This window comes from Salvelinus namaycush, unplaced genomic scaffold (assembly GCF_016432855.1).
Source record: "Salvelinus namaycush isolate Seneca unplaced genomic scaffold, SaNama_1.0 Scaffold77, whole genome shotgun sequence".
NCBI lineage: Eukaryota > Metazoa > Chordata > Actinopteri > Salmoniformes > Salmonidae > Salvelinus > Salvelinus namaycush.
This window is the reverse complement of record NW_024061497.1, coordinates 240,765-266,399: the sequence shown is the minus strand read 5'-3', so window position 1 is coordinate 266,399 and position 25,635 is coordinate 240,765. Positions and strand designations below refer to the sequence as shown.

At 41.7% G+C, this 25,635-nt stretch overlaps 1 protein-coding gene across 1 annotated transcript in view; it reads left to right on the top strand.

The window, feature by feature from the left end:
- Positions 1-213: 213 nt before the first annotated feature.
- The window catches only part of LOC120042758, a 32,556-nt gene continuing 7,134 nt past the window's right edge, over positions 214-25,635 (top strand). The window contains exons 1-8 of the mRNA XM_038987559.1: positions 214-243; positions 629-860; positions 3,267-4,797; positions 4,995-5,279; positions 5,534-5,962; positions 9,251-9,679; positions 9,963-10,379; positions 12,412-12,840. Of these exons, the coding sequence (XP_038843487.1) occupies positions 214-243; positions 629-860; positions 3,267-4,797; positions 4,995-5,279; positions 5,534-5,962; positions 9,251-9,679; positions 9,963-10,379; positions 12,412-12,840 (3,782 nt within the window). The remainder of the gene's footprint in view (positions 244-628; positions 861-3,266; positions 4,798-4,994; positions 5,280-5,533; positions 5,963-9,250; positions 9,680-9,962; positions 10,380-12,411; positions 12,841-25,635) is intronic.

Here is a 25,635-nt window from a genome sequence, read left to right as displayed (position 1 = left end):
AATGTGATTTTCTGGATTTTTGTTTTAGATTCCGTCTCTCACAGTTGAAGAGTACCTATGATAAAAAGTACAGACCTCTACATGCTTTGTAAGTAGGAAAACCTGCAAAATCGTCAGTGTTTCAAATACTTGTTCTCCCCCCTGTATATCATATGTGTGATATGAGTAGTATTTTAATATCCTACTCAAGGAGAGGTACTGTTACTGATATGCATGGAAGAGATCATGTCCAACAACGTTCAGGTAACCATAGTGCAGTTAACTTAACTGAATCAGTTCAACTGTCATCCATCTTTGATCTGACCCCATCAGAACCCATAATATACTCTTGTTTTACTCCATTGTCATAGATACAGTCACATGTAGTTGGTGTATGTTCATTTACATGGGATAAAACGTTTCATTTAATAAATAAACCTAATCATTACTTGACTGTTCTACTGTTGACTGACTATGTACTGTCTTCTTCCAGAGATCCTACTTGTTGAAACATACCAGTGATGCTGCAGAAATAACCTGAGACATGGCTTCTACAAGACAATCTGCTTTAGAGTACATTACAAATGGAAGGTTACGTCTCGTTGGAAGGCTCCAGAATCTGCCCCTCATTGTGGAAAACCTGTTCCAGCGCAAGGTTCTTCACGAGGAGGAAGTCAGTAAAATTCAGGCTGAAGTTGACCGTTTTGACCAAACCAGAAAAATACTGGACTGGGTCTCAGCCAAAGGAGAGGCTGCATGCTACGAGTTACTGATGATTCTCGACATCACAAGGAAGAGGACCTTAGGCGACGCTGACTTACAGCAATGGATCAGCTGCTTCCCCTTCGAGGAAGACCCAGAGATGACAGACTACCTTGTTGGTAAGTGATTGTATAGTATCCTATTAGTATACACTATATACAGTTGAAGTCGGAAGTTTACTTACACCTTAGCCAAATACATTTAAACTGAGTTTTTCACAATTCCTGACATTTAATCCTAGTAAAAATTCCCTGTCTTAGGTCAGTTAGGATCACCACTTTATTTTAAGAATGTGAAATGTCAGAATAATAGTAGAGAGAATGATTTATTTCAGCTTTTATTTCTTTCATCACGTTCCCAGTGGGTCAAAAGTTTACATACACTGAATTAGTATTTGGTAGCATTGCCTTTAAATTGTTTAACTTGGGTCAAATGTTTCGGGTAGCCTTCCACAACCTTCCCACAATACGTTGGATGAATTTTGGCCCATTCCTCCTGACAGAGCTGGTGTAACTGAGTCAGGTTTATAGGCCTCCTTGCTCACACAGAGGTTTTCAGTTCTGCCCACAAATGTTCTATAGGATTGAGGTCAGGGCTTTGTGATGGCCACTCCAATACCTTGACTTTGTTGCCCTTAAGCCATATTACCACAACTTTGGAAGTATTCTTGGGGTCATTGTCAATTTGGAAGACATTTTGCGACCAAGCTTTAACTTCCTGACTGATGCCTTGAGATGTTGCTTCAATATATCCACATAATTGTCCTTCCTCAGGTAGCCATATATTTTGTGATGTGCACCAGTCCCTCCTGCAGCAAAGCACCCCCATAACATGACGCTGCCACCCCCGTGCTTCACGGTTGGGATGGTGTCTTCGGCTTGCAAGCCTCCCTATTTTTCCTCCAAACATAACGATGGTCATTATGGTCAAACAGTTCTATTTTTGTTTAATCAGACCAGAGGACATTTCTCCAAAAAGTTTGATCTTTATCCCCATATGCAGTTGCAAACCGTAGTCTGGCTTTTTATGGCGGTTTTTGGAGCAGTGGCTTCTTCCTTGCTGAGCGGCCTTTCAGGTTACGTCGATATAGGACTCATTTTACTGTGGATATAGATACTTTTGTACCTGTTTCCTCCAGCATCTTCACAAGGTCCTTTGCTGTTGTTCTGGGATTGATTTGCACTTTTCCGCGACAAAGTTTGTTAATCTCTAGGAGACAGAATGCGTCTCCTTCCTGAGCGGTATGACGGCTGCGTGGTCCCATGGTGTTTATACTTGCGTACTGTTGTTTGTACAGATGAACGTGGTACCTTCAGACGTTTGGAAATTGCTCCCAAGGATGAAGCAGACTTGTGGAGGTCTACAATTTCTTTTCTGAGGTCTTGGCTGATTTCTTTTGATTTTCCCATGATATCAAGCAATGAGTTTGAAGGTAGGCCTTGAAATACATTCACAGGTACACCTCCAATTGACTCAAATGATGTCAATTAGCCTATCAGAAGCTTCTAAAGCCATGTCATCATATTCTGAAAATTTCCAAGCTGTTTATTAAAGGCACAGTCAACTTAGTGTATGTAAACATCTGACCCACTGGAATTGTGATACAATTAATTATAAGTGAAATAATCTGTCTGTAAACAATTTTAGGAAACATGACTTGCATCATGCACAATGTAGATGTCCTAACCGACTTGCCAAAAATATAGTTTGTTAACAAGAAATCTGTGGAGTGGTTGAAAAACGAGTTTTAATGACTCCAACCTAAGTGTATGTAAACTTCTGACTTCAACTGTAGTATACAATTGGCTGGGCTGAAAATAGCAGACATGTTGAAATTTGTCTTTCAAATATTATTTTAGGTCTGGTTAATTTAGCTTACTGTGCGACTCAGTGAACATCGTTTGTACTTTTGGCACTATTCATTTGGTTCCATGCTGCTGGGGAAGCTATTTTAAGTGCACATTGAAGGGGGTTAATGTACCTTTTTAGATTGTTCATCAAAAACAAGGACGACCAATGTCCATTTCATGAAGTAAAAAACCTTTATTATGATGGCATGTTCAATAGAGATTGTGTTATTGTCCTCCTTGATGAAGGCTATGCTGAAACGTGTCAGAGTCTTTATAGATATTGTTCTATTGAACATGCCCATCATAATAAACGCATTTTAACTTTGTTTTTACTGCCCCTCGGTCCTTCTTGTTTTTGATGACCATTTATCCCCAAAAGATCACCTTCAATCTATGAAGATCTACTAGTGTATCCTTGTAGCTTTCTATCCTGATTTTCTCTCGTCCTTTAGATTGGCTTTTATTTGTTGGCACAGTGCATTTACTCTCTCTTCCCTTAATACCCTTATTTAGGTTCAAAACCCTGTCACAGATATCAGACACAGCTGAAATGTGAAGCACGGAGGATTACAGAAGCACGGAGGATCACAGCGGGTGCATGGAAACAAAGCTGTGGTCTCCCACCAGAGAGATGTAGAAATGAGGGGACTTTCTCTTACACCCCTCTTGTGTTAGATACACATGTGGATTCATCTGACTCTAAAATTAAAATGAAGAATAAAAGATGCAAGAAAGTTCGCCCTAAAAAGCTAAAGAGCTTCATCCCCATGGCCAAACAGGAAACATCCCCGGCTGAGCTGCTAAAAACACATGAGAAAAAAATCCTCCTGGTTGGAAAACCTGGAATTGGAAAAACAACAGTCGCCCATCAAATGTTGAACCTCTGGGCAGAGAAAGATCACAGAGAACTAGATTACCTGTTTTATTTTGACGTGAGAGACATTTCACACAGAAAACCCATGAGCCTGGAGGACCTTCTCTTTAACATGTACAGTGAGCCAAAAGGAAGCAAAGAAGAAGTGTTACAGGATATTAAGAAGAACTCTGAAAACGTTGTCATCATATTTGATGGAATCACAGACCTCTCCTATCTATCGGTAGTAAAGAACCTTGTGGAGAAACTCCTCCCTGATGCAAAGATTGTGACCACATGCAGACCAGATCAATCTGAAGACTTCCTGACAGACTGGCCCACAGACTGGTTCAGAGTGGAGGTCAAAGGGTTCAGTGATGAATCCATCAGGACTTACTTAACACAGATGCTGAGTGCTGAGCCTGACTCCTTGAGCAGTGTGTTAAACAACCTAGAGTTGTTCAGTCTGTGCCATGTCCCAATGTACGCACTGATGGTGGTTGCCTGCATTTATTTCCCTACCTCAGAGGCTCCTAAACAGACATGCACTATAACTGAAATGTATAGCAACATCCTCCGTCACTGCATCCAAAAACACAGTGCCAAACGATGTAAGGATACCAACAAGTGTCTCAAAGAAAACAAAGAGAAAATATTGTCTTTGGCAGAAATTGCTTTTGATGCGACAAATGAAAAAAACATGAACTTGACAACACTGAGTTGTGAAGAAAGCAGTGTCCATTTTGCATTCTTGGGGGCACTTATGGTTAAGGTTGCACCCACAGCGTCAGACACCTACTCAGCATTTCTCCACTACACAATGCAGGAGTTCTTTGGTGCCCTTTGGCTCTTACAGAATCCAGACAAAATCAGAGAGGTTCTACAGAAGTGCCAGACTGAAGAATGGAAACACACAAAACACTTGATTCCTTTCCTGTGTGGCCTTCTGAATGAGAGGAATATTAGATTGGTAAACGGTCTAGTTCCAGATCAACAGATCAAGAAGACGTCAGAATGGTTCTTCAAGGAAGTGGTGAACACATTTCTTCCATCTCAAACAAACCAAGATCATGCAGAAGGTGGTGCTCCTGAGTTTGAGATAGATCTTCTGTTTTTGTGTCAGTGCTTGTATGAATATCAGTCTACTGATGCCTGTCAGCTTCTCCTGGACAAACTGGACTATCATCTAGACCTGAGTGGAGAACATCTTGATCCTCACCAGTGCTGTGCAGTCTCTTACGTGACCAGTCAGTCTGCAGAGAGAAATGTTGGCTTGGACCTGGACAGCTGCACTGTGTCAGACCAAGGAGTAAGGCTGATACTGGGCTCTCTGAAGAACGTCAGACATCTTGGGTAATATTTGTGTTCTCTAATTCACCAGTTTATTTCCAATTAATCAGCCAAAGAAAGAGAAATGGGGATGAAGCAACCCATCTTTAAAAAAATATATCTTATATTCTCTTCCCTGCAGATGCTTAGTTATAAACACTTCTGTGTCATGCTACTTTTAAATAATTAGTATAATCTTATTTATAATCTATTATTTAAAGACCATCCTCTGGTGATTCATCTGACCCCTCAATGCTGTGTCAACTCTGGACAACTTTGCTGAGAAGTGAGGCAGAGATGGACTTCACCAGCTTACTTGGTCTCTGTGGAAATGAGTTGCACCTTCCAGTCCAGGGTGAAAGACGAGTGTTTGAGAGAGCAGAAGAAGTGATGAAACAGAGTCTAGAGAGGGTTCGTCTCTGTCTACACTGGGGTCAGAGAACTGTTCTCAGTGAAGCTCTCAGCAAAACCATTTTAAAGTGTCTAACAAATATCAACAAGCTCAGGTGAGTGTTTTCACAGCCAATGTATATTTACTCAATGTCTTTGTGACTATTAATTTATTTAAGTCAATTGAGAACGTATTGTTCTTATTTCCAATGACAACCTATCAAAAGGCTAAGACGGACAAACAAGACATTACAGCAACACAACAAGATGGACACACATGACAACAGTATTCAGTCTATAAAAGAGGCAGCAGTCACATTCTCCCTGCTTCTATCTGAACATAGACATTCTTTTGTTTTATGGGTCACAGGTTTACCCCTCTACAGCATCAGAGAGGATCCCCTGAAAGACTGGAGACAGAAGAGAAAGCAGTCCTACTAGATTTGTGTCTACAAGCAGCACTAGATCACAGAGATACAGTCCAGAGAACTGTGAACACACTGCTGTCAATGTTCTCTGTGTATCAAACTGAGAGATATGACATCCTGCTGGATCTGTACTCTCATGTGAAGTACAATAGGAATCAAACAGCCAGGAGTGTCCTTCCATCATTGAACCCGCTTTACCAGCCAGCTCCTGCAGTCTGGTCCATAGACCTCTCAGAGAGAAAGGCCTCCCTCCTCCTAGAAGTGCTGAAACTCCAACCAGAGAAGAAACCAGTAGAGCTGAAGGGCTGGTCAGATGAAGAGAGTGAAGTGAGGAGTTTCCTTCAGTGTCTGCCCTACATCTCACAGCTGAGGTGAGTTGGATCAGTACAGTTCAGAGATTGTAGTTGTCTGTCCCTGTTGTCGTGTCTTTGCTATGCCGGATTAAGTGTTATGACATGCTATTCTATAAAATACTTTCTTCGTAATTAATATTACCTGATTGAACTAATCATGTAAATGTAATTAACTAGAGAGGAGGGGCACCACGAAAGAATATTTATAGAGCTGTTATCTTCCCGAATAAACTCTTAAAGACCGAGTAATATTTTACATCAATAGCAGTCAATATTAATCGTCACCTTATTTCAGTCTCATCTGAAAGTTGTAAATTCTTGGTTATCTTCACGAACCCTGGCTAACAAGTTGAATCAGCAATACAAAATTGGGTTTAATTATTTATTTACCAAATACCTAACTAATCCAACAGAATTACATACAGTGGGGCAAAAAAGTATTTAGTCAGCCACGAATTGTGCAAGTTCTCCCACTTAAAAAGATGAGAGAGGCCTGTAATTTTCATCATAGGTACACTTCAACTATGACAGACAAAATGAGAAAAAAAAATCCAGAAAATCACATTGTAGGATTTTTAATGAATTTATTTGCAAATTATGGTGGAAAATAAGTATTTGGTCACCTACAAACAAGCAAGATTTCTGGCTCTCACGGACCTGTAACTTCTTCTTTAAGAGGCTCCTCTGGCCTCCACTCGTTACCTGTATTAATGGCACCTGTTTGAACTTGTTATCAGTATAAAAGACACCTGTCCACAACCTCAAACAGCCACACTCCAAACTCCACTATGGCCAAGACCAAAGAGCTGTCAAAGGACACCAGAAACAAAATTTTAGACCTGCACCAGGCTGGGAAGACTGAATCTGCAATAGGTAAGCAGCTTGGTTTGAAGAAATCAACTGTGGGAGCAATTATTAAGAAATGGAAGACATACAAGACCACTGATAATCTCCGTCGATCTGGGGCTCCACGCAAGATCTCACCCCGTGGGGTCAAAATGATCACAAGAACGGTGAGCAAAATCCCAGAACCACACGGGGGGACCTAGTGAATGACCTGCAGAGAGCTGGGACCAAAGTAACAAAGCCTACCATCAGTAACACACTACGCCGCCAGGGACTCAAATCCTGCAGTGCCAGACGTGTCCCCCTGCTTAAGCCAGTACATGTCCAGGCCCGTCTGAAGTTTGCTAGAGAGCATTTGGATGATCCAGAAGAAGATTGGGAGAATGTCATATGGTCAGATGAAACCAAAATATAACTTTTTGGTAAAAACTCAACTCGTCGTGTTTGGAGGACAAAGAATGCTGAGTTGCATCCAAAGAACACCATACCTACTGTGAAGCATGGGGGTGGAAACATCATGATTTGGGGCTGTTTTTCTGCAAAGGGACCAGGACGACTGATCCGTGTAAAGGAAAGAATGAATGGGGCCATGTATCGTGAGATTTTGAGTGAAAACCTCCTTCCATCAGCAAGGGCATTGAAGATGAAACGTGGCTGGGTCTTTCAGCATGACAATGATCCCAAACAAACCGCCCGGGCAACGAAGGAGTGGCTCCGTAAGAAGCATTTCAAGGTCCTGGAGTGGCCTAGCCAGTCTCCAGATCTCAACCCCATAGAAAATCTTTGGAGTTGAAAGTCCGTGTTGCCCAGCAACAGCCCCAAAACATCACTGCTCTAGATGAGATCTGCATGGAGGAATGGGCCAAAATACCAGCAACAGTGTGTGAAAACCTTGTGAAGACTTACATAAAACGTTTGACCTCTGTCATTGCCAACAAAGGGTATATAACAAAGTATTGAGATAAACTTTTGTTATTGACCAATTACTTATTTTCCACCATAATATGTAAATAAATTCATAAAAAATCCTACAATGTGATTTTCTGGATTTTTTTTCTAATTTTGTCTGTCATAGTTGAAGTGTACCTATGATGAAAATTACAGGCCTCTCTCATCTTTCTAAGTGGGAGAACTTGCACAATTGGTGGCTGACTAAATACTTTTTTGCCCCACTGTATACACGGAAAGAATCATACCTTGATTACAAATTACGTCATAAAGGAAAACGTCCCTGGCGGGCGGAACGGATATGACAGCTTGTTACACAAAAGAAAAAGTACTGGGTTTGAGTGAAAGAGCGGGAAGCTGGAACAGAGGCGAAGCTGTGCTATCGTAAATACAATATCTTATGCATTCTAAATTACCGCCCATTTGGAAAAGGAAAATGCAATAAATATTTACTCTGAGCTGCGCTTCAGTAGGTTGGTGTTAGATGGAAGGCCGTGTTTCCCAACCGGGTCCTTTGTCCTTTGAAGAATGTCTCTGGTGGTCAATTGGATAGTTGTGTGGTAGACGGGATACTCTGTCTGTCCTATCCTAATTTATGTATGCAGCTGCTAACCCAACGGCTAGGACGTATCACTTCGGTAGTGAATAAGAGTTCAAAGTTCATACCATTCGCAACCAAAGCTCATGCTGATGTTGGCTTCGTTCTGTAGTTATTACCTGAAACATTCTGACATCGGACCGTCATCCTAATGTACCCAGAACAGAAGGTTACATTTTCGTCAATGGCTTATATAGTGGAGGGAGAGAGTGTGTCTGAAAAGTTTATAACCCATGTCTCTTCACAGGGGCGGGCCACTGGTTGAGCAGAGGCCCAAACTTATGAAAACCCAAATCTCTCATTTGGAAGCTAAAATTACATTTAATCTCTTCACAAATAATTTAATATTCAAACATTTGAATTAAACAACAATTCCATGTGAATCCGATACCTCTGATGTGCAGACTTTCCACTGTAGAGTTTGTCATTCTATCATTGATGAGAATGTGCCAGATGACAACCGAACTGACATAATATACCTTAAGTATCACCGCATATGTTCACTTGGTCGGATTACCAGAATATAGTTAATTTCCCCCCAACTTCTGATGTTCCCAGAATCTCTATGTTAACCAAAAGGGGTTTTCTAACGTCACATCAGTAGAGTAGGGAGAGTAAAGGGGGGAAGAGGTATTTATGACTGTCATAAACCTACCCCCAGGCCAACGTCATGACACTGTATTTCCCTTTAGAGAGGAAGTTTGTAGCTTTCTGCAGTAAATTAATATACTAAACAGACACTTAGTGTTTAAAAAGATGCAATCTTACTTTGTGGTCAGGATTATAAGGAACAATTGAAGTGGATGATGAGTTTAGAAAGATAGTCATTGTATTTTACACACCATAATGTGACCTTCAGAAATACATATCATATCTCACATATTAATATATTCGTTGTTAAACTGTTCTTGCAGTTTTACTCCACCACAGGATCAGAGAAGATCCCCTGAAGAGAGGAGAACGAGAGAGAAGACATTACTACTGAATCTGTGTCTTCAAGCAGCTCTCCATGAAAGAGGAACCATACAAACAACTGTAGAGAAAGTGTTGTCACTGTCTAAAGTATATCACAACCAGAAATGTGATTTCCTGCTGGATCTGTACTCACATGTGAAGGACTATGAGACTCAAACAGGCAGGAGTGTCCTTCCAGCATTACAGCCAGTTTACCAGTCAGCTCCTGCAGTCTGGTCCATAGACCTCTCAGAGAGAAAGGCCTCCCTCCTCCTAGAAGTGCTGAAACTCCAACCAGAGAAGAAACCAGTAGAGCTGAAGGGCTGGTCAGATGAAGAGAGTGAAGTGAGGAGTTTCCTTCAGTGTCTGCCCTACATCTCACAGCTGAGGTGAGTGAGTTTATCCAACAAGAGTCCACATGTCATTGAACTGGTGTAGATAGTATTTATGTTTTACACTGTCTTTATCTTTTTAATACATGCACATATGGAGATGCTGTAGAAACTCTAATTCAATAGGAATTGAAATTGAACAAAATTCAAATTGATAGTTGTATTGTTTTAAAAGATGGAGTCATATGGTGCTATTAGTTTTCAGTTCCCCAACCCTGTTACTCATATCAGTCCTCATCACTCACCTGTATATCATCTGTGTTTTAAACTGTTTGTTCAGGTTTCCTCCACTGAAGGATATTATAGAGAGGAGAAAGAGAGAGAAGACATTCCTACTGAATCTGTGTCTTCAAGCAGCTCTCCATGAGAGAGGAACCATACAAACAACTGTAGAGAAAGTGTTGTCACTGTCTAAAGTATATCACAATCAGAAATGTGATTTCCTGCTGGATCTGTGCTCACATGTGAAGGACTATGAGACTCAAACAGGCAGGAGTTTCCTTCCAGCATTACAGCCAGTTTACCAGTCAGCTCCTGCAGTCTGGTCCATAGACCTCTCAGAGAGAAAGGCCTCCCTCCTCCTAGAAGTGCTGAAACTCCAACCAGAGAAGAAACCAGTAGAGCTGAAGGGCTGTTCAGATGAAGAGAGTGAAGTGAGGAGTTTCCTTCAGTGTCTGTCCTACATCTCACAGCTGAGGTGAGTGTTTTTTCAGAGATGTGTCACGTTGTACCAGTTATTTATCTGGTTTATAAAACATCTGTTTATCCATATCCCTCCATTAGTATGTTTTTACCATTCTGCCATGTAAACATTATTATGTGTCTGATGGTGATTCCTCTGCATTACTTGACCAGAGAATCCAGGATAACATGTATTAACTTCTTATGGCTGCAGCCCGGTGTCGGTACACTTATGACAACAGCCAGCTCAAGTGCAGGGCGCGAAATTCAAAATATATATTTTTTAAATATTTAACTTTCACACATTAACAAGTCCAATACAGCATATGAAAGGTACACATCTTGTGAATCCAGCCAACATGTCTGATTTTTTAAATGTTTTACAGCGAAAACACCACGTATATTTATGTTAGCTCACCACCAAATACAAAAAAGGACAGACATTTTTCACAGCACAGGTAGCATGCACAAAGCCAACCTAACTAACCAAGAACCAACCAAACTAACCAACAAACAACTTCATCAGATGACAGTCTTATAACATGTTATTCAATAAATCTATGTTTTGTTCGAAAAATGTGCATATTTCAGGTATAAATCATAGTTTACATTGCAGCTACAATGAGAAATTGCACCGAAAGCAGACAGAATAATTACAGACACCAACGCCAAATACCTAAATACTCATCATAAAACATTTCTGAAAAATACATAGTGTACAGCAAATGAAAGACAGGCATCTTGTGATTCCAGCCAATATTTCCGATTTATTAAGTGTTTTACAGCGAAAACACAATATAGCGTTATATTAGCTTACCACAATAGCCAGAAACACAAGCCATTTCCCAGTAGCAAAAGTTAGCGATCGTAACAAACCAGTAAAAGATATATAATTTTTGACTAACCTTGATATTCTTCATCAGATGACAGTCCTATAACATCAGGTTATACATACACTTATGTTTTGTTCGAAAATGTGCATATTTAGAGCTGAAATCAGTGGTTATACATTGTGCTAATGTAGCTACTTTTTCCCACAACGTCCGGATTTTTTTCTGACACTTTTTCTGACACACATATTCTGACCAAATAGCTATTCATAAACATAACTAAAAAATACATGTTGTATAGGAAATGATAGATCCACTAGTTCTTAATGCAATCGCCGTGTTAGAATTCTAAAAATAACTTCATTACCACATAAGGCTTACGTTATGTCGACCGAGTGCCCAAAACCTGGGCGCAAAACTAATAGTACACAGTTCGACAGATATATGAAATAACATCATAAAATGTTTCCTACTTTTGCTAATCTTCCATCAGAATGTTGTACAAGGTGTCCTTTGTCCAGAACAGTCGTTGTTTGGATTTAGAACGTCCTTTTCACTCTTGAATTAGCAAGTGCACTAGCCAAGTGGCACGAAGCTCTCCTTTCTGAACAAAGGCACATAACGCAACACGCCTAACGTCCCGAATAAATTTCAAAAATCGAATAAAACTATATTGAAAAAACATACTTTACGATCATATTGTCACATGTATCAAATAAAATCAAAGCCGGAGATAGTAGTCGCCTATAACGACAGCTTTTCAAAAGGCAATCCCAGGTTCCTCCTCGCGCCTTCCTGAAAACAGGAAATGGGTGACACGTCATTCCAAGAGGACGTATTCCATCTCAGACCAAGATAAACACCCCATTTCTTCTCTCACTGCCTCTTGACAACCAGGGGAAGGTGTATGACTAGCATGTATACTAATAGGTATCATGCCCATTTATAGGCAGGACCTAGAAGAGAGCCTCGATTTCAGACTTTCCACTTCCTGGTCAGGAAGTTTGTGCCAAATGAGTTCTGTTTTACTCACAGATATAATTCAAACGGTTTTAGAAACTAGAGAGTGTTTTCTATCCAATAGTAATAATAATATGCATATTGTACGAGCAAGAATTGAGTACGAGGCCGTTTGAAATGGGCACCTTTTATCAGAGCTACTCAATACTGCCCCTGCAGCCAAAACAGGTTAACAATGTTGTCTGCCTTCTCTTTCAGGTTGTTTGTTTGTTATGGTAAAGAGACCTGGCTTGTTCTGTCTAAACTCAGTGTTGCTGCAGCTGAGTTTGATACAGAGACAGGAGAGAATATCTTAAAGACATTATCCTCCATGTGCAGATACATATATGATGATGATGATGATGGTGATGATCCATTTAGAGAGAGTCATTTCCTGTTGGATCTGTACTCACATGTGAAGGACTATGAGACTCAAACAGGCAGGAGTTTCCTTCCAGCATTACAGCCAGTTTACCAGTCAGCTCCTGCAGTCTGGTCCATAGACCTCTCAGAGAGAAAGGCCTCCCTCCTCCTAGAAGTGCTGAAACTCCAACCAGAGAAGAAACCAGTAGAGCTGAAGGGCTGGTCAGATGAAGAGAGTGAAGTGAGGAGTTTCCTTCAGTGTCTGCCCTACATCTCACACCTGAGGTGAGTCTGAACATGTGTGGTGGTTAGTGATTATGTGATGCTAGTGGTTATTATCTTGTAGAAACATTTGACATATGAAACTTCAAGTGTTGGTAAATCTTGTAGCGGTATTGTTAGAGAGGGGTAAAGGTAAAGATTTTGCTGGGGCGCCAGGCAGGTATTAACCCTGCAGAAAGGAAAAGAGTAGGATAGAGAGAGACCCACTACCCTACACACACACATCAGCAGAAGAGACTGTCTAGAGTGTAGCCTGTTAGCCAGATAGCCAGTGGAGAGAAAAGATAAGACACACCATATATCAAATCAAATCAAATTTTATTTGTCACATACACATGGTTAGCAGATGTTAATGCGAGTGTAGCGAAATGCTTGTGCTTCTAGTTCCGACAATGCAGTAATAACCAACAAGTAATCTAACCTAACAATTCCACAACTACTACCTTATACACACAAGTGTAATGGGATAAAGAATATGTACATAAAGATATATGAATGAGTGATGGTACAGAACGGCATAGGCAAGATGCAGTAGATGATATCGAGTACAGTATATACATATGAGATGAGTAATGTAGGGTATGTAAACAAAGTGGCATAGTTTAAAGTGGCTAGTGATACACGTATTACATAAAGATGGCAAGATGCAGTAGATGATATAGAGTACAGTATATACATATACATATGAGATGAGTAATGTAGGGTATGTAAACATTATATTAAGTGGCATTGTTTAAAGTGGCTAGTGATACATTTTTACATAAATTTCCATCATTTCCCATTATTAAAGTGGCTAGAGTTGAGTCAGTATGTTGGCAGCGGCCACTAAATGTTAGTGGTGGCTGTTTAACAGTCTGATGGCCTTGAGATAGAAGCTGTTTTTCAGTTTCTCGGTCCCTGCTTTGATGCACCTGTACTGACCTTGCCTTCTGGATGATAGCGGGGTGAACAGGCAGTGGCTTGGGTGGTTGTTGTCCTTGATGATCTTTATGGCCTTCCTGTGACATCGGGTGGTGTAGGTGTCCTGGAGGGCAGGTAGTTTGCCCCCGATGATGCGTTGTTCAGACCTCACTACCCTCTGGAGAGCCTTACGGTTGTGGGCGGAGCAGTTGCCATACCAGGCGGTGATACAGCCCGACAGGATGCTCTCGATTGTGCATCTGTAGAAGTTTGTGAGTGCTTTTGGTGACAAGCCGAATTTCTTCAGCCTCCTGAGGTTGAAGAGGCGCTGCTGCGCCTTCTTCACAACGCTGTCTGTGTGGGTGGATCAATTCAGTTTGTCTGTGATGTGTACACCGAGGAACTTAAAACTTACTACCCTCTCCACTACTGTCCCGTCGATGTGGATTGGGGGGTGCTCCCTCTGCTGTTTCCTGAAGTCCACAATCATCTCCTTTGTTTTGTTGACGTTGAGTGTGAGGTTATTTTCCTGACACCACACTCCAAGGGCCCTCACCTCCTCCCTGTAGGCCGTCTCGTCGTTGTTGGTAATCAAGCCTACCACTGTAGTGTCGTCCGCAAACTTGATGATTGAGTTGGAGGCGTGCATGGCCACGCAGTCGTGGGTGAACAGGGAGTACAGGAGAGGGCTCAGAACGCACCCTTGTGTGGCCCCAGTGTTGAGGATCAGCGGGGTGGAGATGTTGTTACCTACCCTCACCACCTGGGGGCGGCCCGTCATGAAGTCCAGGACCCAGTTGCACAGGGCGGGGTCGAGACCCAGGGTCTCGAGCTTGATGACGAGTTTGGAGGGTACTATGGTGTTAAATGCTGAGCTGTAGTCGATGAACAGCATTCTCACATAGGTATTCCTCTTGTCCAGACGGGTTAGGGCAGTGTGCAGTGTGGTTGCGATTGCGTCGTCTGTGGACCTATTGGGTTGGTAAGCAAATTGGAGTGGGTCTAGGGTGTCAGGTAGGGTGGAGGTGATATGGGCGTTGACTAGTCTCTCAAAGCACTTCATGATGACGGAAGTGAGTGCTACGGGGCGGTAGTCATTTAGCTCAGTTACCTTAGCTTTCTTGGGAACAGGAACAATGGTGGCCCTCTTGAAGCATGTGGGAACAGCAGACTGGGATAAGGGTTGATTGAATATGTCCGTAAACACACCAGCCAGCTGGTCTGCGCATGCTCTGAGGACGCGGCTGGGAATGCCGTCTGGGCCTGCAGCCTTGCTAGGGTTAACACGTTTAAATGTTTTACTCACCTCGGCTGCAGTGAAGGAGAGCCTGCAGGTTTTGGTAGCGGGCCGTGTCAGTGGCACTGTATTGTCCTCAAAGCGAGCAAAAAGTTATTTAGTCTGTCTGGGAGCAAGACATCCTGGTCCACGACGGGGCTGGTTTTCTTTTTGTAATCCGTGATTGACTGTAGACCCTGCCACATACCTCTTGTGTCTGAGCTGTTGAATTGCGACTCTACTTTGTCTCTATACTGGCACTTAGCTTGTTTGATTGCCTTGCGGAGGGAATAGCTACACTGTTTATATTCGGTCATGTTTCCGGTCACCTTGCCCTGGTTAAAAGCAGTGGTTCGCGCTTTCAGTTTCACGTGAATGCTGCCATCAATCCATGGTTTCTGGTTTGGGAATGTTTTAACTTCTTTGGGCTGCAAGCCCGAAGTCGGGCACAATATGACAACAGCCACTTCAAGTGCAGGGCGCGAAATTCAAAATATATATTTTTGAAATATTTTACTTTCACACATTAACAAGTCCAATACAGCAAATGAAAGATAAACATCTTGTGAATCCAGCCAACATGTCCGATTTTTAAAATGTTTTACAGCAAAAACACCACGTATATTTATGTTAGCTCACCACCAAATACAAAAAAGCACAGACATTTTTCACAGCACAGGTGGCTTGCACAAAACCAACCAAACTAACCAAGAACCAACCAAACTAACCAAGAAACAACTTCATCAGATGACAGTCTTATAACAAGTTATACAATAAATCTATGTTTTGTTCGAAAAATGTGCATATTTGAGGTATAAATCATAGTTTTACATTGCAGCTACAATTGGAAATAGCACCGAAGCAGCTAGAACAATTACAGAGACCAAATTGAAATACCTAAATACTCATCTTAAAACATTTCTGAAAAATACATGGTGTACAGCAAATGAAAGACAAACATCTTGTGAATCCAGCCAATATTTCAGATTCTTTAAGTGTTTTACAGCAAAAACACAATATAGCATTATATTAGCTTACTACAATAGCCAACCACACAACAGCATTGATTCAAGGCAACAGTATTGATAGCGACAAAACCAGCAAAAGATATTAATTATTTCACTAACCTTCATAAAATTCATCAGATGACAGTCCTATAACATCATATTACACAATACATATATGGTTTGTTCGAAAATGTGCATATTTAGAGCTGAAATCCGTGGGTATACATTGTGAAAACGTAGCAAATATTTTCCAGAATCTCCGGATATATTTCTGACACTCACCTATTCTGACCAAATAACTAATCATAAACGTTACTAAAAAATACTTGTTGTACAGCAAATGATAGATACACTAGTTCTTAATGCAATCGCCGTGTTAGAATTCTAAAAATAACTTTAGTACGACATGCAGCTTACGTTATAGCGAGACAGCGCCAAAACTCAAGGCGGAAAACACAACAACACATTTTCGACAGAAATAGGAAATAACATCATAAATTGGTCCTACATTTGTTGAGCTTCCATCAGAATCTTGTACAAGTGGTCCTTTATCCAGAACAATCGTTGTTTGGATTTAGAATGTCCTTTTTCCCTCTCGAATTAGCAAGCAAAACTTGCCAAGTGGCGCGAAGCTGTCCATCGCCAACAAACGCAGAGAACGGAACATGCCAAAACTCCCGAAAAAATTTCAATAATCTGATTAAACTATATTGAAAAAACATACTTTACGATGATATTGTCACATTTATCAAATAAAATCAAAGCCGGAGATATTAGCCGTCTATAACAAAAGCTTTTCAGAAGCCAATGCGGAAGTCCTTTCCGCGTCTTCCTGAACAAAGGAAATTGGGGTCCTGTCATTCCAAGCTCTCTCTTTTGACCATAGAAAGAGCTAGAGACCCCATTTCACCTCTCACAGCCTATTGACATCTAGTGGAAGGCGTATGAAGTGCATGTATACTAATAGATTTCAAGCAAACGATTAGGGAGGCCCTGGAACAGAGCCTCGATTTCAGATTTGTCCCTTTCTGACAGGAAGTTTGCTGCAAAATGAGTTCTGTTTTACTCACAGATATAATTCAAACGGTTTTAGAAACTTGAGAGTGTTTTCTATCCAATAGTAATAATAATATGCATATTGTACGAGCAAGAATTGAGTACGAGGCCGTTTGAAATGGGCACCTTTTATCCAAGCTACATTGCCTATAAATGTGCTTGATATGTATTAGTATACATGCACTTCATACGCCTTCCACTAGATGTCAACAGGCAGTGAGAGAAGAAATGGAGTGTATAACTTGATCTGAGGTCGAATAAAAGCTCTTGGCATGACGTGACACCAATTTCCTGTTTTCTGGAAGGCGCGTGAAGGGACCTGGTATTGCCTTCTGAAAAGCTGTCGTTATAGACGACTAATATCTCAGGCTTTGATTTTATTTGATAAATGTGACAATATCATCGAAAAGTATGTTTTTTCAATACAGTTTTATTAGATTATTGAAATTTTTTCGGGACGTTAGGCGTGTTGCGTTGTCTGCGTTTGTTCACGAAGGAGAGCTTTGCACCACTTTGCTAGCTTTCCGTGCTAATTGACTGGAGAAGAGGACATTCTAAAACCAAACAACGATTGTTCCCGACAAAGGACCCATTTTACAACATTCTGATGGAAGATCATCAAAAGTAGGACCCATTTTATGATGCTATTTCATATATCTGTCGAACATGTGTACTATTAGTTTGCGCCCAGGTTTTGGGCGCTCTCTCGCCATAACGTAAGCTGGATGTCGTAATGAAGTTATTTTTAGAATTCTAACACGGCGATTGCATTAAGAACTAGTGTATCTATCATTTCCTATACAACATGTATTTTTTAGTAACGTTTATGAATAGTTCTTTGGTCAGAATAGGTGAGTGTCATAAAAATATCCGGACATTCTGGGAAAAAGATGCTACGTTAGCACAATGTATAACCACTGATTTCAGCTCTAAATATGCACATTTTCGAACAAAACATAAGTGTATGTATAACCTGATGTTATAGGACTGTCATCTGATGAAGCTTATCAAGGTTAGTCAAAAATTATATATCTTTTGCTGGTTTGTTACGATCGCTAACTTTTGCTGCTGGTAAATGGCTTGTGTTTCTGGCTATTGTGGTAAGCTAATATAATGCTATATTGTGTTTTCGCTGTAAAACACTTAAGAAATCGGAAATATTGGCTGGATTCACAAGATGCTTGTCTTTAATTTGCTGTACACCATGTATTTTTCAGAAATGTTTTATGATGAGTATTTAGGTATTTCACGTTGGTGTCTGTAATTACTCTGGCTGCTTCGGTGCTATTTGTGACGGTAGCTGTGATGGTAGCTGCAATGTAAAACTGATTTATAGCTCAAATATGCACATTTTTCGAACAAAACATAGATTTATTGTATACCATGTTATAAGACTGTCATCTGATGAAGTTGTTTCTTGGTTAGTTTGGTTGGTTCTTGGTTAGTTAGGTTGGTTTTGTGCATGCTACCTGTGCTGTGAAAAATGTCTGTCCTTTTTTGTATTTGGTGGTGAGCTAACATAAATATACGTGGTGTTTAAAAGGGCCCAGGTTTTGGTAGCGGGCCGTGTCAGTGGCACTGTATTGTCCTCAAAGCGAGCAAAAAAGTTATTTAGTCTGTCTGGGAGCAAGACATCCTGGTCCACGACGGAGCTGGTTTTCTTTTTGTAATCCGTGATTGACTGTAGACCCTGCCACATACCTCTTGTGTCTGAGCTGTTGAATTGCGACTCTACTTTGTCTCTATACTGGCACTTAGCTTGTTTGATTGCCTTGCGGAGGGAATAGCTACACTGTTTATATTCGGTCATGTTTCCGGTCACCTTGCCCTGGTTAAAAGCAGTGGTTCGCGCTTTAAGTTTCATGCGAATGCTGCCATCAATCCATGTTTCTGGTTTGGGAATGTTTTAATCGTTGCTGTGGGTATTACGTCGCCGATGCACTTTCTAATGAACTCGCTCACCGAATCAGCGTATTCGTCAATGTTGTTGTTGGACGCAATGCGGAACATATCCCAATCCACGTGATCGAAGCAGTCTTGAAGCGTGGACTCAGATTGGTCGGACCAGCGTTGAACAGACCTGAGCGCTGGAGCTTCTTGTTTTAGTTTCTGTTTGTAGTCTGGAAGCAACAAAATGGAGTCGTGGTCAGCTTTTCCGAAAGGAGGGCGGGGGAGGGCCTTATATGCGTCGCGGAAGTTAGAATAACAATGATCCAGGGTTTTACCAGCCCTGGTAGCACAATCAATATGCTGATAGAATTTAGGGAGTTTTGTTTTCAGATTAGCCTTGTTAAAATCCCCACCTACAATGAATGCAGCCTCAGGATGTGTGGTTTCCAGTTTACATAGAGTCAGATAAAGTTTGTTCAGGGCCATCGATGTGTCTGCTTGGGGGGGAATATATACGTCTGTGATTATAATCGAAGAGAATTCCCTTGGTAGATAATGCGGTCGACTTTTGATTGTGAGGAATTTTAAGTCAGGTGAACAGAATGACTTGAGTTCCTGTATGTTGTTATGATCACACCACGTCTCGTTGATCATAAGGCATACCCCCCGCCCTCTTCTTTTTTTATTTTTTTATTATTATTTTTATTTTATTTGAGGGGTGGATCGGCTTAATATTGCGGAAAGAATGTTGCTTCCAATGTAATTGTCTGCATCATTTCCAATCCCCCATATTTTGGGGGGTAAATATATATATCCATACACGCATGCATAGATATACACATATATACATTCACATACCTATATAGACATACATACTTTTTAAAGAATATACCTTTATTATTATTCCCCGCAACCCTACCACCGATCCCCCAATTGGAGTAAACTGATAAACACTTCTGCTTTTACCTTCAATTTATACATCTTATACACATTTTACAGACACAGTCTACTTTGTAATAGTTCTCTCTTGTTTGTTCTTAGTCCTTCCACTATTTCTGTTGTCCATCCAGTTTGATTTCCACTTGTAACTGCGCTATTTCACAAAAGCTCCGCACCTATACACATTTCACAGATCCCGTATGCCCTACATTGTTTATCTTGCTATTAGTCCCACCCTTCAGCTCCACTCAACCCTTCCCATCTATCTTCCAACATCATCCATTTCGGATTTTTATTTGCCATATATTTTTCAACTGTGCTGTGATGCTTCACAAAAGATTTGAACCTTCCTATTCTCATAGCTTCTACAGATTGTAAATTAAAAATAAGCAATTTTGCTAAAATAATTATTATATTATTGATTGATTGACTATGGCTTTTCAAATCCCCCAGTATTGCTATCTGTAGCGTTAGTTCTAGGCAAATGTTGCAATTCTTCAGCCATTCCTGGACCTGTGACCAAAAACGAGCTACATACGGACAATACCAAAATAAATGATCTAATGACTCTGCCTCCTCACAGCAGAATCTGCAGAGCTGGGAAGATTGTATCCCCCATATATATAACATTCTATTAGTTGCAAGAATTTTGTATCGTAATTTAAATTGAAAAATGTGAAGTTTTGAATCCGGCGTTGTTTTGCGTATCAATTCATAAACCATGTGCCATGGAATGGGTACATCGAACATCTCTTCCCAACTATTTTGCAATTTATATGGCACAGCTGTCAGTTTTTTGGTCCTTAAATGAAATTGGTATATGTTTTTATTTATCACACTTTTCTTTAACCATTTATGTTCTTTAATATAGGGCCGACATAGATGTTCCTTACTTTTTTCCCCTTCTACTTGCCTCTTCCATTTTTGTGGTAATACTGCAATTAATTGGTTGTAATTTTGGGTAGAGCAGACATTTCCATATGTCTGTGTTAGCTGCATGTGTGACATAACTCCACCAGTCCTATTTATGATATCATTCACTAAAATTATACCTTTTTAAACATTTCTTCGATAAATACATTTTTTTTTATCAATTACTATATTTGAATTTAACCACAATATTTGTTGTACTATTTGTTCCGTCCTTTCAGGTGGATTAAACTGAAATTGCAACCAACTTTCTAAGGCTTGTTTAAAAAATAAAGATATTTTGGAGATTATTTCCTTTTCAAACAACCGAAAGTGAGCAGGTGTAATCTGAATAAAGGGAATAGGCCCTTTTTGAATATAGGATGAAACATTCGTACCAATTTACTAGAGAACCAGTTTGGATTTAAGTATAACTTTTGTATGACGGATGCCTTTAGTGAGAGGTCTAATGCTTTAATATTTAATAATTTCTGCCCTCCGAATTCATATTCGTTATATAAATAGGCCCTTTTAATTTTATCTGGCTTGCCGTTCCACATAAAATGGAATATTTTTTGTTCATATAATTTAAATAGCAGGTCACTAGGTGTAGGCAAAACCATAAGCAAATAGGTAAACTGTGATATGACTAAAGAGTTAATCAGGGTGATTTTTCCACAAATAGACAGGTATTTTCCTTTCCATGGTAGCAAGATCTTATCTATTTTTGCTAACTTTCTATAAAAATTTATTGGAGTGAGATCATTTCTTTCTTTTGGGATTTGTATACCGAGTATGTCCACATCTCCGTCAGACCATTTAATTGGTAAACTACATGGCAATGTAAAATGTGTATTTTTTAGTGATCCAATACGTAATATGGTACATTTATCATAATTTGGTTTTAATCCAGAGAGGATAGCAAAGGTATCTAGATCCTCTAAGAGGCCGTGGAGAGACTCTAATTGTGGTTTTAAAAGAAAACATGAATCATCAGCGTACAATGACACCTTAGTTTTTAAGCCACGGATTTCTAATCCCTTAATATTAATGTTTGATCTAATTTTAACAGCTAACATTTCGATGGCAATAATAAATAGATATGCCGATAGTGGACAACCTTGTTTTACTCCTCTAGATAGTTTCAAACTTTCTGAGGTGTAGCCATTATTTACTATTTTACACCTAGGGTTACTATACATAATTTTAACCTATTTTATAAGAGATTCCCCAAAATTGAAATATTCTAGGCATTTATATATAAACTCCAGTCGTACGTTATCAAAGCCTTTTCAAAATCAGCTATGAAAACCAGGCCTGGTTTCCCCGATATTTCATAGTGTTCTATTGTTTCCAGTACTTGCCTTATATTATCTCCAATGTATCGTCCATGTAAAAAACCTGTCTGATTAGGATGAATAATATCTGACAAACTTGTTTTTTTCTATGCGCCAAGCATTTTGCTAGGATTTTTGCATCACAACACTGAAATGTAAGAGGTCTCCAATTTTTTAAATGGACTGGATCTTTATACATACCACTTGGGTCCTGTTTCAGTAATAATGAAATCAGACCTTCTTGTTGCGTGTCTGATAATCTACCATTTATATAGGAGTGGTTAAAACAAGCTAATAATGGTCCTTTGAGTATATCAAAAAAAGTTTTGTATACTTCCACTGGTATGCCATCCAGCCCTGGAGTTTTCCCATCCTTAAAGGCCCCAATTGCATCAAGCAGTTCCTCCTCTGTAATTTGGCCTTCACATGAGTCTTTCTGTACAGATGTTAATTTTTTTACATTATTATTAGGAAAAAAATCCATACAATTAGTTTCAGTTAGTGGAGATGAAGGAGCCTGAAACGAAAACATATTCTTAAAGTACTTTACTTCCTCTTTCAAAATATAATTTGGTGAATCATGCGTGACTCCATCATTTGTAACAAGTGTTAATACATTTCTTTTGGTATTTCTATATTGAAGATTGAAAAAGAATTTGGTGCATTTTTCCCCATATTCCATCCAGTTCGCTTTATTTTTATAATATATTACACTGGATCTTTCTTGAATAAGTTCCTCCATTTCTTTTTGTTTTTCCTCTAACTTATTCTATGCCTCTATGGTACCATTTTTATTGCTATCTAACGGTACTGTTAGTCCTTCAATTTCCTTTGTTAATATGGACTCTTTTGATCTAAATTGCTTTTGTTTTATAGATGAGTACTGAATTGCATGGCCTCTAAAGGCACACTTAAAAGTGTCCCATACAATACGGGGATCTGCTGAACCTATGTTATGTCTGAAAAAGTCAGTTATAAATTCTACTGTCCTAGTTCTAAACAATTTATCATCTAGTAGACTTTGATTAAATTTCCAATATCCTCGCCCACGTGGAAATTCTGTAAGAGTAATATATATGCCAATTATGTGATGATCCGACCGCATTCTGTCCCCTATCAACACTTTTTAAACTTTTGGTGCCAGAGAGAATGGCATAAGAAAGGAGTCAAGACGACTAGCTTGATTAAGCCTCCGCCATGTATATCTCACTAGGTCAGGGTATTAAACCTCCTCCATGTATATCTCACTAGGTCAGGATATTAAACCTCCGCCATGTATATCTCACTAGGTCAGGATATTAAACCTCCGCCATGTATATCTCACTAGGTCAGGGTATTAAACCTCCGCCATGTATATCTCACTAGGTCAGGGTATTAAACCTCCTCCATGTATATCTCACTAGGTCAGGGTATTAAACCTCCTCCATGTATATCTCACTAGGTCAGGATATTAAACCTCCGCCCGGACCAAGCAGCGTGGCAACGGGCAGCAGCAACAGCAGCAGCGGTACCAGGAGGAATGGTCATGGGAGGAAATCATGAACGGAAAAGGACCCTGGGCAAAGGTTGGAGAGAATCGCCGCTCTCGGGAGGAGAAGGAGGCAGCCACAGCCCAGGAGCGGTGGATTGAGGAGGCAGCACGTAAGAGAGGCTGGAAGCCCGAGAGGCTCACCCAAAAATTTCTTGGGGGGGGGATAAAGGGGAGTGTGGCGAAGCCGGGTTGGATACCTGAGCCAACTCCCCGGGCTTACCGTGGAGTGAGAGGGCGTCGTACTGGTCGGTAAAGCGCACGGTGTCCCCAGTACGCGTGCTTAGCCCAGTGCGGGCTATTCCACCTTGCCACACTGGTAGGGCTAGGTTGGGCATCGAGCCGGGTGCCATGAAGTACATGGCACCAGCCTTACAGGTGGTGTCCCCGGTTCGCCTGCATAGCCCAGTGCGGGCTATTCCACCTCGCCGCACTGGCAGGGCTACGGGGACCATTCAACCTGGTAAGGTTGGAGAGGCTCGGTGCTCAAGAGCGCGTGTCCTCCTTCACGGTCCGGTATATCCGGCGCCACCTTCCCGCCCCAGCCCAGTACCACCAGTGCCTACACCACGCACCAGGCTTCCAGTGCATCTCCAGAGCCCTGTTCCTCCTCCCCGTACTCGCCCTGAGGTGCGTGCCCTCAGCCCGGTACCTCCAGTTCCGTCACCACGCATCAGGCCTATAGTGCGTCTCAGCCGGCCAGAGTCTGCCGTCTGCCCAGCGGTGCCTGAACTGCCCGTCTGCCCAGCGGCGCCTGAACTGCCCGTCTGCCCAACGCCGTCTGAACTGTCCGTCTGCCCAACGCCGTCTGAACTGTCCGTCTGCCCAACGCCGTCAGAGCTGGCCGTCTGCCAAGCGCCATCGGAGCCATCCGTCTCCCCAGCGCCATCTGAGCCATCCGTCTCCCCAGCGCCATCTGAGCCATCCGTCTCCCCAGCGCCATCTGAGCCATCCGTCTCCCCAGCGCCGTCTGAGCCATCCGTCTGTCCCGAGCCGTTAGAGCCGCCCGTCTGTCCCGAGCCGTCAGAGCCGTTCGTCAGTCAGGAGCCGCTAGAGCCATTCGTTAGTCAGGATCTGCCAGGGCCGCCAACCAGACAGGATCTGCCAGAGCCGCCAACCAGACAGGATCTGCCAGAGCCGCCAACCAGACAGAATCTGCCAGAGCCACCAACCAGACAGGATCTGCCGGAGCCGTCAGTCAGCCATGAGCGTCCAGAGCCGTCAGCCAGTCATGAGCTGCCCTACAGTCATGAGCTGCCCTACAGTCATGAGCTGCCCTACAGTCATGAGCTGCCCTACGGTCATGAGCTGCCCTACGGTCATGAGCTGCCCTACAGTCATGAGCTGTCCTACAGTCATGAGCTGCCCTCCAGTCATGAGCTGCCCTCCAGTCATGAGCTGCCCTCCAGTCATGAGCTGCCCTCCAGTCATGAGCTGCCTTACAGTCATGAGCTGCCCTACAGTCATGAGCTGCCCTACAGTCATGAGCTGCCCTACAGTCATGAGCTGCCCTACAGTCATGAGCTGCCCTACAGTCATGAGCTGCCACCCAGTCATGAGCTGCCACCCAGTCCGGAGCTGCCACCCAGTCCGGAGCTGCCACCCAGTCCGGAGCTGCCACCCAGTCCGGAGCTGCCACTCAGTCCGGAGCTGCCACCCAGTCCGGAGCTGCCATTCAGTCCGGAGCTGCCATTCAGTCCGGAGCTGCCATTCGTCCTGAGCTACCTCTCTGTCCTGAGCTACCTCTCTGTCCTGAGCTACCTCTCTGTCCTGAGCTACCTCTCTGTCCTGAGCTACCTCTCTGTCCTGAGCTACCTCTCTGTCCTGAGCTACCTCCAAAATCATGTGGGGGCCTTGGGGAGGATTCTTAGGCTAAGGTCGTGGGCGAGGGTCGCCACTCAAAGGACGCTAAGGAGGGGGACAAAGACAGTGGTGGAGTGGTGTCCTCGTCCACCG